The sequence below is a fragment of the Nerophis ophidion genome, linkage group LG26 (assembly GCF_033978795.1).
Source record: "Nerophis ophidion isolate RoL-2023_Sa linkage group LG26, RoL_Noph_v1.0, whole genome shotgun sequence".
NCBI lineage: Eukaryota > Metazoa > Chordata > Actinopteri > Syngnathiformes > Syngnathidae > Nerophis > Nerophis ophidion.
In genome coordinates this window covers 9,332,407-9,345,477 of record NC_084636.1, presented here as the reverse complement: position 1 = coordinate 9,345,477, position 13,071 = coordinate 9,332,407, and the positions used below count along the sequence as shown (strand labels likewise).

The window sequence follows — 13,071 nt, the reverse complement described above, 5'->3', positions numbered from 1 at the left end:
ACTCCAATTTCTTTGATGAAAACCACATTTCCCAGAATGCAACTTAAATATGTGCACCACGAAATAATGCCTGTTTTGTCTACACGGTCCAACGTTCTCATCTTCAAGGCAAACTTTTTGAATCTCAATAAGATTATAAGTCCACTTTACAATTAACTTTACAATTTTGTTTCGTACCGCTCAGAACAGCAGTTCGGGGAGTGTCTGAAACATTAGATTTACTTTGGTTGTGTTTGTGTTGCTAATTGTCTTTTCAACCTAATGACACAAATTAATTTTCATAAAATATAAGACCATATTTTGTTGCAAAAAGTTGACGAGTGTCCGGGACATTACCTGTTTTTACGAAATGTCGAATTTCTCGTTTAAAAACACACTACTGTATGATTTGAACAAAAATAAATAGTCATTATTGTACTGAGCTGTGTTTAAAAATCAATAAACACATGTCGAAATTCGCGCGCTCTGGAATTAAAGTAAGCATTGTTTACGTGGTACATTTTTTTAAATGTAAGTAAAGATCATATGAAGTGAAACACAGCCAGTCTGTAGGCGTATTTTTTTTAAAATTACGTACGCACATTAAATTATCCAACTGTTGAATGATTTAACGCCGTACCTACCTCAAAAATCCGTTTCTATCGTCTCCAAAATGTAAAAATCCGGAAATCCTATTTCTCTAATGAAAACCACATTTCCCAGAATGCAACTCAAATATGTGCACGAAATAATGCCTGTTTTGTCTACATGGTCCAACGTTCTCATCTTCAACGCAAACTTTTTGAATCCCATAAAATTATAAATCCACGTGTCAATTTTACTTTACATTTTTGTATTGTACCGCTCAGAACAGCAGTTCGGCGAGTGTCTAAAACATTAGATTTATTTTGGTGCAAATTGGTTGACGAATATCCGGGACATTACCTGTTTATTGCGAAATGTCGAATTTATCGTTTAAAAACACACGACTGCGTGTTTTGAACAAAAATAAATATTAATGCTTGTAAAGCTGCAAGCAGCGATGGACGGGACCAACTTTTGCTGGTGTTTCCTGCCTTTACCCATTCAACATATCTTTACCTTAACGTTACCTACCTTCCCTGCATCCTGGGGTCACACTGGTGCTTCTTTCAGTCATCTATAATGTTTGAAAAAAGGTGACGGCCTTTTACAAAACTTTTGTTTTGAAGGGGTAATTGGCAACTTCCTGTTGATTTTTGCTGAAGGATGTCACTGTTGAATATTACAATTATAAGTATGTTCTCTTTAGTTATTAACTAAATGTACTGCAATCTGAAGTTATATCAGTCAGGTACATAACAGGCCCATTTTTTGACTTCATAAAAAAACTACTTTAATGTGCACTTTAATTTGAAATCCCAAGTGCACTTCCTGTTTTGAAGCGCTGTCATATTAATGTTAATATCAATATGCTGTGTGTGTTTTAATGAATAGTTATATTATTTGGATTCCTGAGTACACAATAAGCCATACAAGGTAATTAAACGTGTTTTGCTAATAGATACTGTAAAGGGAATTGGATTGTAGATGGATGGATGGATAAAAACCCGGAAGATACAATGGGCAATGTGCATAATTCAACATTAAATAACAGGCAGAATTTGTCATAAATGTGGATTCCCAACCACTAATTCATTATCCGGACAGCAACTTTTTATATTTACCATAAATAATGTTCTAATTGATATTTTGAGTTAACGTCCGACTCTCAGTGTTTTTTTAATACGTAAATAAAAATGGTGGACTATTCCCACATGTTTTACCGCTTTCACTATAGGTCTAAGTGAGACCTACATAGAAGTTTTTGTTTCATGTCTCTCCGACATTCCTACCGGAAGTTAGAAGCAGTTGTGTCTGTGTTTTCTTCCTAGGAGCAGTTTTGTCTTTGTTTTATTCCTAGGGGGCGCTAGAGCGCAATTTACAGTTTTGGGGTTTGTTTTTTCATTAGATCGCAATTTTCGCCAGTCCTGATGTGTGTGTCCAGTTTGGTGAGTTTTGAAGCATTCCGGGAGTCACATTACAGCTCAAAGAGGCAAAAAATAAATTTTTTAGGTCATTTTTGTTTTGAAGGGTTTTTGCCAACTTTCTGTTGATTTTTGCTGAAGGAAGTCATTTGATGAAATGTAGGTCTAGGTCAGACCTACATAGAGGTTTTTGTTTCATGTCTCTACGACATTCCTAACGGAATTGATTAACGTGGACCCCGACTTAAACAAGTTGAAAAACTTATTCGGGCGTTACCATTTAGTGGTCAATTGTTTGGAATATGTACTGAACTGTGCAATCTACTAATAAAAATATCAATCAATCAATCAATCAAAGTTACAAGCAGTTTTGTCTGTTTTTTCCTAGGGGGCGCTAAAGCGCAATTTTTATTTTTTTTTTTATTAGATGGCAATTTTCGCCAGTCCTGATGTGTGTGTAAAATTTGGTGAGTTTTGAAGTATGTTAAGGGGGTCAAATTACAGCTCAAAGAGGCAAAAATTAAGTTTTTAAGGAAATTTGGTGAGTTTTGATTCATGTTAAGGGGGTCAAATTACTGCTCAAAGAGGCAAAAATTACATTTTTTAGGAAACTTTTGTTTTGAAGGGGTTTTTGCCAACTTCCTGTTGATTTTTGCTGAAGGAAGTTGTTTTATGAAATGTAGGTCTAAATGAGACCTACATAGAGGTTTTTGTTTCATGTCTCTACAGCATTCCTAGCGGAAGTTACAAGCAGTTTTGTCTGTGTGTTTTCCTAGGGGGCGCAAGAGCACAATTTTAATTTTTGGGGTTTGGTTTTTCTATTAGATGGCAATTTTCGCCAGTCCTGGGGGGTCAAATTACAGCTCGAAGAGGCGGCGGAATAATAATAAAGAAAGAATAAATATACACATTTTGAATCAGGCGGGGTCCTTAGCTTTGCAGCGTGCTAAGTGTCGTCAAGTTTTAGGAACGACAATCACTACTAGTAGCTGACTTTGTCAGTGCCAGAACAATCGAACGCTCTCTTTTTCTTCTCGTGTTTTTAAAGAGTCACGGGTGCGACTATGGACACTGTCCGGACATTTTTGCCTGTCCTTATCGTGTTCATCGTAGTTTCGGAGAAGTTTTTGGCGCTGGCCTCCTTCTCCCAGTCTCTGGACAGCGACTTCACGTTCACTCTGCCCGCTGGTCGCAAGGAATGTTTCTACCAGACTATGAAGAAAGACGCCTCCCTGGAAATTGAATATCAGGTCACAAACTCTGCTTATAGGTCTTGGAAATCAAGTATAATACATTAGAATTCAGTTAAAAGTGTTTTGAATGGCACGCCTATCATTCCAATTGATAACGGGTCTTATTTTCCTTAATTTAATCCTCTGTATGTTAAGGGTGAACGATACTGCGAAACGTAGTATCGAGCAAAAGTAAATACCACTGTAGTATTGCTGATACCAATCTGTTTTACTCAAACATTCTAAAAGTATTGATAAGAGTTATCAGAATAGAACACAGAATGATTACTTGAGGCACATAAACTTGATTGTAGGGCTGGGTGATATGGCCTTTTTTTTTATATTGCAATATTTTTAAGCCATATCGCGATATACGATATATATTACGATATTTTGCCTTGGCCTTGAATGAACATTTGATACATATAATCACAGCAGTATGATGATTATATGTGTATACATCAGGGGTGTAACGGTACGTGTATTTGTATTGAACCGTTTCGGTTCGGAGGTGTACCGAACGAGTTTCCACACGGACATATTAAGTAGCGTACCGCACGTTGTGTAAACAATGCACAGCGAGGCACAACACACGGCATGCTAGCAGTGACCGGGCTACGATGGACTGACCATACCTCCTCTTTTCACCGGATATGTCCTCTTTTGCGGGGCTGTCCGGGTGGAGTTTCGTAAATGCCTCAAATGTCCGGCATTTTAAGTTAGGGTTGCGTGTATTTTCAATGTACGTTCGGGGTTAAGAAGGGGTTAAAAACAAAACAAATTGTGCACGCAACAGCCTTTGTGAGGGAGGGGTAGAGACAGACAGAGCGAGAGAGTTATGATAAATGCGCATGCGTCGCCAGGCTCAGATTTTATTTTTCATTATCTATAGCAGGGGTGTCAAAAGTGTGCCCCGGAGGCCATTTGCGGCCCACAGCTAATGTTTTAAAGGCCCACAGCACATTCTAAAAATACTATTAAAATAAACAAAAACATTACAAAAAAGGAAATAAAAAAACTTAAAAGTTAAATGTAATTTAGAAAAAGTTGCAACGTTGACTAATAAAACAAAGCTGTTTTTTTTCTTTCAAACTATCATCGCTCAAAACATAATATTGAATCAAAATCAATGTTATTATGAATTATTGACCTATCCAAGGTTCCCATTACCGCGCATCAAATGTTTAACTAAGAAAAATATTTTTGGTGGAAGATTTTGCAAATTTGGTCAATAAATAACCCCAAAATTTATATTTTGATGTTTTCTTACTGTACCGAAAATGAACCAAATCGTGACCGAAATGTTTGTGTACCGTTACACCAGGGGTCGGGAACCTTTTTGGCTGAGAGAGCCAAAAAGCCAAATATTTTTAAATATATTTCCGTAAGAGCCATATAATATTTTTTTAACGCAGAACACAACTAAACACGTGCATTTTTAAGTAAGACCAACATTTCTAGAGTTTAATAGGTCTCTTATTCTTTGTAATAATATTTTTATTCTGAAGCTAACTGTGGAGGGGGCGTGGCCTGCGGGCCTGCATCGACAGGTGCGTAGATGGCCCACCTGGGCCTTGTTATCTAATCACCTGTCACTCTGTTATAAGCAGCAGCCAGGAGGAGAGACTGGGTTGGGGCTGGAAATACTATTGCTGGAAAGCAACTGAGAGACTTATTGTAAAATAAAACAATATTGTAACCCTGAAACAGGCTCTCATGTCGGTGCTTGGCAGTCTGAAGAACCCCCAGGAGGGCAAGCCCCACACTAACCAATAATAAATAAATAACTTCTTACCATTAACGCAACTTCTTGAACAGGCGCGGTAGAAAACAGATGGATGGATGGATTAAAAATGCATGAGAATGTTTTATATTTTGAACATTATTTTTAACACTGTGATTACAAGTGGAATTATTCATTACTTATCTTGTTAAGCAACGTCAGCTCAGATTTATCTGAGAGCCAGATGCAGTCATCAAAAGAGCCACATCTGGCTCTAGAGCCATAGGTTCCCTACCCCTGCGTTACACCCCTAGTGTACATCAAAACATTCTTCTTCATACTGCCTTCATATATGCTACTTTTAAACTTTCATGCAGAGAGGGATATCACAACTAAGTCAATTGACCACAACTGTATTTATTAAAGTTATTAAGCAATGGCACAAACATTCAAGTCATTTCCAAAACATAATTTGCAAGACTGTCAGAGACATTTTAAACGTCAAATAAAAATGAGCTGCATGATAGGAAATCAAATATTATTCGTCTTTCACTATGTGGTATGTTACAACGGGTATGAAATTCTCTTCATTCTCTAGCGAGTGACTTTTCAAATGATGCTACATATTAGCAGTAATGCTACTTTTTATAGCGATGCTTTTGCCCCACCCACACGTGACAAATTACGGTTGTCTGTTCGACATATTCCCGCTTGAAGCCGAACCACCGCCAGACGGACACCCTTCTGTTTTTATTGGGAATTAAGTCTTCCTTCATTTGTTACCAGATCCGCACTTTCTTTCTCTCGTAATCCCACTCGTACGGCTACGTTAGCAGCTAACGTAGCCCAGTCTGCTACCACACTGCTCTGCGAGGGCGTATACGTATGTGACGTATGACGTGACAGTATGTGACGTGTGTGAGAATCTGCGCCTGCTTGTCTGTGAAAAGGAAAGACAGGAAAGAGTGAGAAAAGCCTGAAGTGTAATGCCCGCAGCTATAAGCAACTGTGTGAGAACGTATACTCGAATATTACGATATAGTCATTTTCTATATCGCACAGAGACAAACCCACGATATATCGTATATACCGATATATCGCCCAGCCCTACTTGATTGGTAATCATCACTCTCATTGCGCTGATATCGATATGTCTAAAGTTGTATACGTACAGTTAGGGTGATACCAAAATCATTAAATTCATTTTGCTCAGTTTAAAGCCTTAAATGGTGTTAAATACGATGTCCAGAGGCAGTAACCACATTGTATACAATTGCAATATTTACTCAAGTGCAGTTTTTGGTCGCAAATATTGAGAGTCCCTCTTATTTTGATGTATGTTTACCTATTTAGGATAGTTAAGTTAATCACATTCTAATTACAGCAGTACAAAATACTACAGTAGTGAAAATACATTAATTGCGTTTGACAGGGATACTTGCATTGCTATTGTTATAAGTTATGATTACGTCAGTGCTGTATTTGGCCACAATTACTTTTCACGGTTATTTTTCAACTATTCAACATTATTATTGTCGAACACTTACATTTGTTTGTATACAAACAATTGTATGTTTTAGACCAGGGGTCCCCAAAATACGCCACAGATTGTGCAAGTACACCCACTTAAAATGATGACAGAGGTCTGTAATTTTCATCATAGGTACACTTCAACTGTGAGAGACAGAATGTGAAAGAAAATCCAGGAATTCACACTGTAGGAATTTTAAAGGATTTATTTGTAAATTATGGTCGAAATCAGGTACTTGGTAAACCATTCTCTCACTGATGGAAAGAGGTTTTGGCTCAAAATCTCACGATACATGGCCCCATTCATTCTTTCCTTAACATGGATCAATCGTCCTGTCCCCTTAGCAGAAAAACAGCCCCAAAGCATGATGTTTCCACCCCCATGTTTCACAGTAGGTTTGGTGTTCTTGGGATGCAACTCAGTGTTCTTCTTCCTCCAAACACGACAAGTTGAGTTTATACCTAAAAGTTGTATTTTGGTTTCATCTGACCACATGACATTCTCCCAATCCTCTGCTGTATCATCCATGTATCCATTTTGGTAGAAACTCAACTCGTCGTGTTTGGAAGAAGAAAAATACTGAGTTGCATCCCAAGAACACCATACCTACTGTGAAGCATGGAGGTGGAAACATCATGCTTTGGGGCTGTTTTTCTGCTAAGGGGACAGGACGATTGATCCGTGTTAAGGAAAGAATGAATGGGGCCATGTATCGTGAGATTTTGAGCCAAAACCTCCTTCCATCAGTGAGAGCTTTGAATGGTTGACCAAATACTTATTTTCCACCATAATTTACAAATAAATTCTTTAAAATTCCTGCATTTTTCTTTCACATTCTGTCTCACAGTTGAAGTGTACCTATGATGAAAATTACAGACCTATGTCATCATTTCAAATGGGAGAACTTGCACAATCGGTGGCTGACTAAATACTTTTTTGCCCCACTGTGTATGTGTGTGTATATATATATATATATATATATATGTATATATATATATATATATAATTATTGTTTTAAATCCGCCCTTTTTAATCTTTTTTGTACCGCTTGTTACTCTAGGTGTCTCCTAGCCGCTCAGGAAAATCATATTGTCTCAAAAGTAATTTTCCCATCAAAAACGTAACGTTGAATTGTGTGTGTGTGTGTGTGTATATATATATATATATATATAAACTGTGAACAGGCTTGTAGGGATGAAATAGCCTAACGAGTTTGTGTGTGTGTATATATATATATATATATATAAGTGTATATATATATATATATATATACTGTGTGTAGATATGTATATACATATATAATGTGTGTGTAAATATATATATATACACACACACACACACACACACACACACACACATGGGAAAACTTCTAAAAATTTGTAAAAATATGGGATTTTCTGAGCACCACCGCTCAGCAGAAAGGAACACTAATTAGTACTACTAACTTAGTCTCTACTTATCACATTGTTTCTATACGACATACTTGTATCATATGTGTATGTATTGTATCTGCTGATGTTTTCATATTGTGGTTGTAAAAAAAATAAAAAATATCGTCGGTCAATGCCGATTAATTAGATTTGCTACTATCTGTAGAAACCCTAAGATTATCATTCACAGGTATTAGACGGTGCAAGCCTGGATGTGGATTTCTACATCTCGTCTCCATCTGGCCAGATTCTGTACAGTGACCATCACAAGTCAGACGGGATGCACACGTAAGTTTAATCCCTCAACATCCGTGGCAGGGAAACGTCACCTGTAAAATCAAACAAACTGCGTCTCGTCCAGCATCGAGACCGAGGACGGGGACTACATGTTCTGCTTCGACAACACGTTCAGCGCCGTCTCGGAGAAACTCATCTTTTTCGAGCTCATCTTGGACAACATGGATGCCGACGAGGAGCCCGACGACTGGAAGGAGTACGTGCACGGGACAGACATGTTGGACATGAAGCTGGAGGACATCATGGTGAGTGGGCAAGCCAGCCAAAACGTGTAGTAACAGCCAATACAAGAGGTTATAGACTTTGTCCATCTACTGTTTGCCTCATTAGGTGCAAAGTGACCCAGCCATGCACAGCATGACGTGTTATGAACTCTCGCCTATTAGCTGAATAGAGGCCAACACAATTGTTGTAGCTTGCGACACAGGAGACGCCGCCACCCCTGGAAGTGTGTCTAAAGGCAGACAGGCGTTGCTATGACAGACAGGAAGAGGCAGGGAAGGTATCTTACAGATGACTTTTGTTTACAGCATTTCAAACCCAACGCAGTATAACATGAGCCTAGAATGTGTACTCTAAAAAGCTGCCATTTACATAAATGTATGTGTATGTACACAGTATATATGCCCACACTTTTTAGCACCTTTCAAGTGACCAAGTGAGGTGATGACCCCCATCTTCATATTATAATATAATAGGTATTCATATGTGTGTGTGTATGTATATATATATATATATATATATACATATATATATATATATATATATATATACATATATATATATATATATATATATATATATATATATATACATACACACACATATACACATATATATATGTATATATATATATATACATATATATATATATATATATATATATATATATATATATATATATATATAAATGTATGTATTATATTCATATGTGTGTATATATATATATATATATAAATGTATGTGTTATATTCATGTGTATATATATATGTATATATACTGTATATAAAATTTTTATGTATTATATTCATATGTGTATATCGACAGGCGGATCGGTGCGGCGTCTTCAGTAATGCGGTTCCGTTGTGGTGAAGAAGGAGCTGAGCCGGAAGGCAAAGCTCTCAATTTACCGGACGATCTACGTTCCCATCCTCACCTATGGTCATGAGCTTTGGGTCTTGACCGAAAGGATAAGATCACGGGTACAAGCGGCCGGAATTAGTTTCCTCCGCCGGGTGGCGGGGCTCTCCCTTAGAGATAGGGTGAGAAGCTCTGCCATCCGGGAGGAACTCAAAGTAAAGCCGCTGCTCCTCCACATCAAGAGGAGCCAGATGAGGTGGCTCGGGCATCTGGTCAGGATGCCACTCGAACGCCTCCCTAGGGAGGTGTTTAGGGCACGTCCAACCGGTAGGAGGCCACGGGGAAGACCCAGGACACTTTGGGAAGACAATGTCTCCCGGCTGGCCTGGGAATGCCTCGGGATCCCCCGGGAGGAGCTAGACGAGGTGGCTGGGGAGATGGAAGTCTGGGCTTCCCTGCCTAGGCTGCTGCCCCCGCGACCCAACCTCGGATAAGCGGAAGATGATGGATGGATGGATGGATGGATTCATATATGTGTGTGTGTGTGTGTGTGTATATATGTATATATATATATATATATATATATATAAAACTGCAAAGAGTTGGCGACTTGTCCAGGGTGTACACCGACTTCCGCCCGATTGTAGCTGAGATAGGCACCCGCGACCCCAAAGGGAAAAGGCGGTAGAAAATGTGTGTGTGTGTGTATATATATATATATATATATATATATATATATATATATACATATATACATATATATGTATTGATTGGATTATCCAGAGAATAGTGCTCGATACCGTGGTAGAGCGCAATATGTAGGTGTGGGAAAAATCACAAGACTACTTCCTCTCTACAGAACTGTTTCATGAGGGGTTCCCTCAATCATCAGGAGAATCTCCTGATGATTGAGGGAACCCCTCATGAAACAGTTCTGTATATACATATATATATATATTTTTTTTCATATATATATATTTTCATATATATATATGTGTATCAGGCACACTTGTGAAGTGAAAACCATTTCAGGTGACTACCTCTTGAAGGTCATCCAGAGAATGCCAAAATTTGACAAAGCAGTAATCAGAGCAAATCGTGGCTATTTTGAAGAAACTAGACTATAAAACATGTTTTCAGTTATTTCATCTTTTTTTTTTTATTGTTAAGTACATAACTCCATATGTGTTCATTAATAGTTGTGATGCCTTCAGGGACAATTTACAATGTAAATTCTCGTGAAAATAAAGAAAACACATTGAATGAGGAGAAGGTGTGTCCAAACTTTTGGCCTGGATTGTATATAAAACACTTTAACCTACAAAATACAACAAAAATTATTAAAATCATTTGTGCTGATTTAACATCTTGAGGCCCAAGCTGTTTGTTTACATGTTTGTTTGTTTTTATTTTTCTTTGCTATTTGGGCTTATTAGACCCTAATTAGAATAAAAACTAAGAATCATCTTTTGATATGATGTACTTAGTCCATAAGTACACAAACGTGTACTTCATGTTTAGTGACACATTTCTTATTTTTACACTTTTTTTCTCCAAATTCAATTGTATGTTAAACTCTTCTGACACCACCAGATGGCATTATGAGTGTCCACATAAGCGGCCTTAAAACCCCAATTCAGTAGTGTACACAATTTTGGAAATAAGAGCTAAAAGGTGCTGTCCACGCATGTGGCCATAAAGCCTTTAGCGGTTCAATAAAAATCAGGAAATTAGAATTAATGGCCAAAGTGAGCATTTAATAGTGCACAGCTTTTCGAAGGGGAGTTGGAAGCATGTTCACTGGGGTAACACGCTCCACTTTTTAAGAGGAACCTGTTTACAGTTTCAAAAATATGCAATTTTATGGATTTTTATGGATTCATCCAGTAATTTGTGAAATAGGTTGGTCCTCAAAGGTGGACTCTTGTTAAAAATTAGGACAGTTTCATTTCCAGAATCGACATGTATTGCCTTGAGTGTTTTCCCCTTGTCTTAAAAAAAAAATAAAAACAAATTGGAGAAATTTGGATGTTGAAAAAGGGTTGAGGTCAAATTATGTTTTTGTAATTTGCGTACCTTTTAACTCATGTCATCTTGTCTGGCTCCTCCCCCTAAAGGACACCATCAACAGCGTGAAGGCCCGCCTGGGCAAGAGCGTCCACATCCAGACGATCCTGCGCGCCTTCGAGGCCCGCGACAGGAACATCCAGGAGAGCAACTACAACAGGGTCAACTTCTGGTCGGTGGTCAACCTGCTGGTGATGATGCTGGTGTCGGGCGTCCAGGTCTACTTGCTGCGCTCGCTTTTCGAGGACAAGAAGAAGATTCGCACGTAGCATTTCCCAGGGAGGCCTGGTGGGTAGAAAAGGGAATATTTACTATTTCCGCAGAGCTTATATATATATATATATATATATATATATTTACATTAACACAACAAACAGCATTTTCAGGTCTTCAAAGCACTGGATGTGTCTTTTCAATCATGGGACACAACATTTTTATGAGACCCTTAACAGGTCTTAGACTAGAATTTGTTACACTGTCAACACTTTTAGTGTATAACATGAAGCTGTTAACGCTGACTGACGCCGTTCTAAAGCACAGTACGTCCTTATTTTGTAAAGTCGACTGACATAGAAACCAAGATTACACCTAAGTTACTGAACAACCGCAAAGAAAAACCATAGCGAGGGTGCTGCTGTGACTGAGATATTTATTCCTTTACTTGTAAATGTGTAAATTTAAAAGAAAATGCTTTTGACCTCAATGGTTGGAATCGTTATTCTTATTACTGTCATGCAGTGACTTGGACCTCAAAAATGAAAATGTGTCCAATAAAGTTATTTGATGTATGATTCCAATTGTTACTTTTATTTAAGTAAACACTTCTGAATTTGCACATTTCCCGATTGAATAAAGAGTGGAAAAGTGGATTGCCGAGCCTTTTCTGGATGCAGTGGCGGGCCGTGCGTTTCCCACCTAGGCCTTTCAGTGATGTCCGACATCCATGATTACCTCTCAAAATACTATCATTTATGTCCCCACATGACCATTGTTGGAGAAATACTGTACAGGAACTAGAGATGCGTGATTTGCGGGCTCATCTGTGGAGTTTATCCGCGGGTCGGGCGGTTGACATGACGAAAAATTGATTTTAATTAGATTCGGGCGGGTGGCAGTTGAATCATCCGAAATATTTTATATACATGATTCTGGGATCGGTATCCTTTGCCGTTCAAAGAGGCATTTAAGACCCGTGTCATAAAGCAAATAAGACAATAGGAGACGCTATTATTCTCTTGAATGATTGCCGGCAGTCACCCAGATGATAACTATTAGGCGTGCTATGAAGCCATTGGCTTTGTCGCCTTCTACAGCATGTACGATCTGCTTGTCAGTCCAGCATCATGATGTGTGTGGCTTCCACAGACACACGCACACGACTACAAGGCATACTGGGTGACACAGTACACTAATGGTTGTGATATAAACAATTTTAACACTTTTAGTAATATGCGCCACGCTGTGAAGCCACACCAATTAAGAACGACAACAACATTTCGGGAGAACATCCTCACAGTAACACAACATAAACGCAACACAACAAATACCCAGAATCCTTTGTATTCATGAGACTTCCTGACTATTTTATACACACCGCTAGCAGCAAACCCCGCCAGGCGGTGTCACGGATACAAAGGATTGTGGGTATTTGTTGTGTTGCGTTTATGTTGTGTTACTGTGAGGATGTTCTCCCGAAATGTGTTTGTCAATCTTGTTGGGTGTGGCT

At 38.3% G+C, this 13,071-nt stretch overlaps 1 protein-coding gene across 1 annotated transcript; it reads left to right on the top strand.

The window, feature by feature from the left end:
* Nucleotides 1-2,904: 2,904 nt before the first annotated feature.
* Nucleotides 2,905-12,142, top strand: tmed5 (transmembrane p24 trafficking protein 5). Its single transcript, XM_061887965.1, has 4 exons — nucleotides 2,905-3,235; nucleotides 8,092-8,189; nucleotides 8,263-8,443; nucleotides 11,396-12,142. The coding sequence occupies exons 1-4, from the start codon at nucleotides 3,050-3,052 to the stop codon at nucleotides 11,612-11,614; spliced, it is 684 nt and encodes a 227-aa protein (XP_061743949.1). The 5' UTR covers nucleotides 2,905-3,049; the 3' UTR covers nucleotides 11,615-12,142.
* Nucleotides 12,143-13,071: the final 929 nt, after the last annotated feature.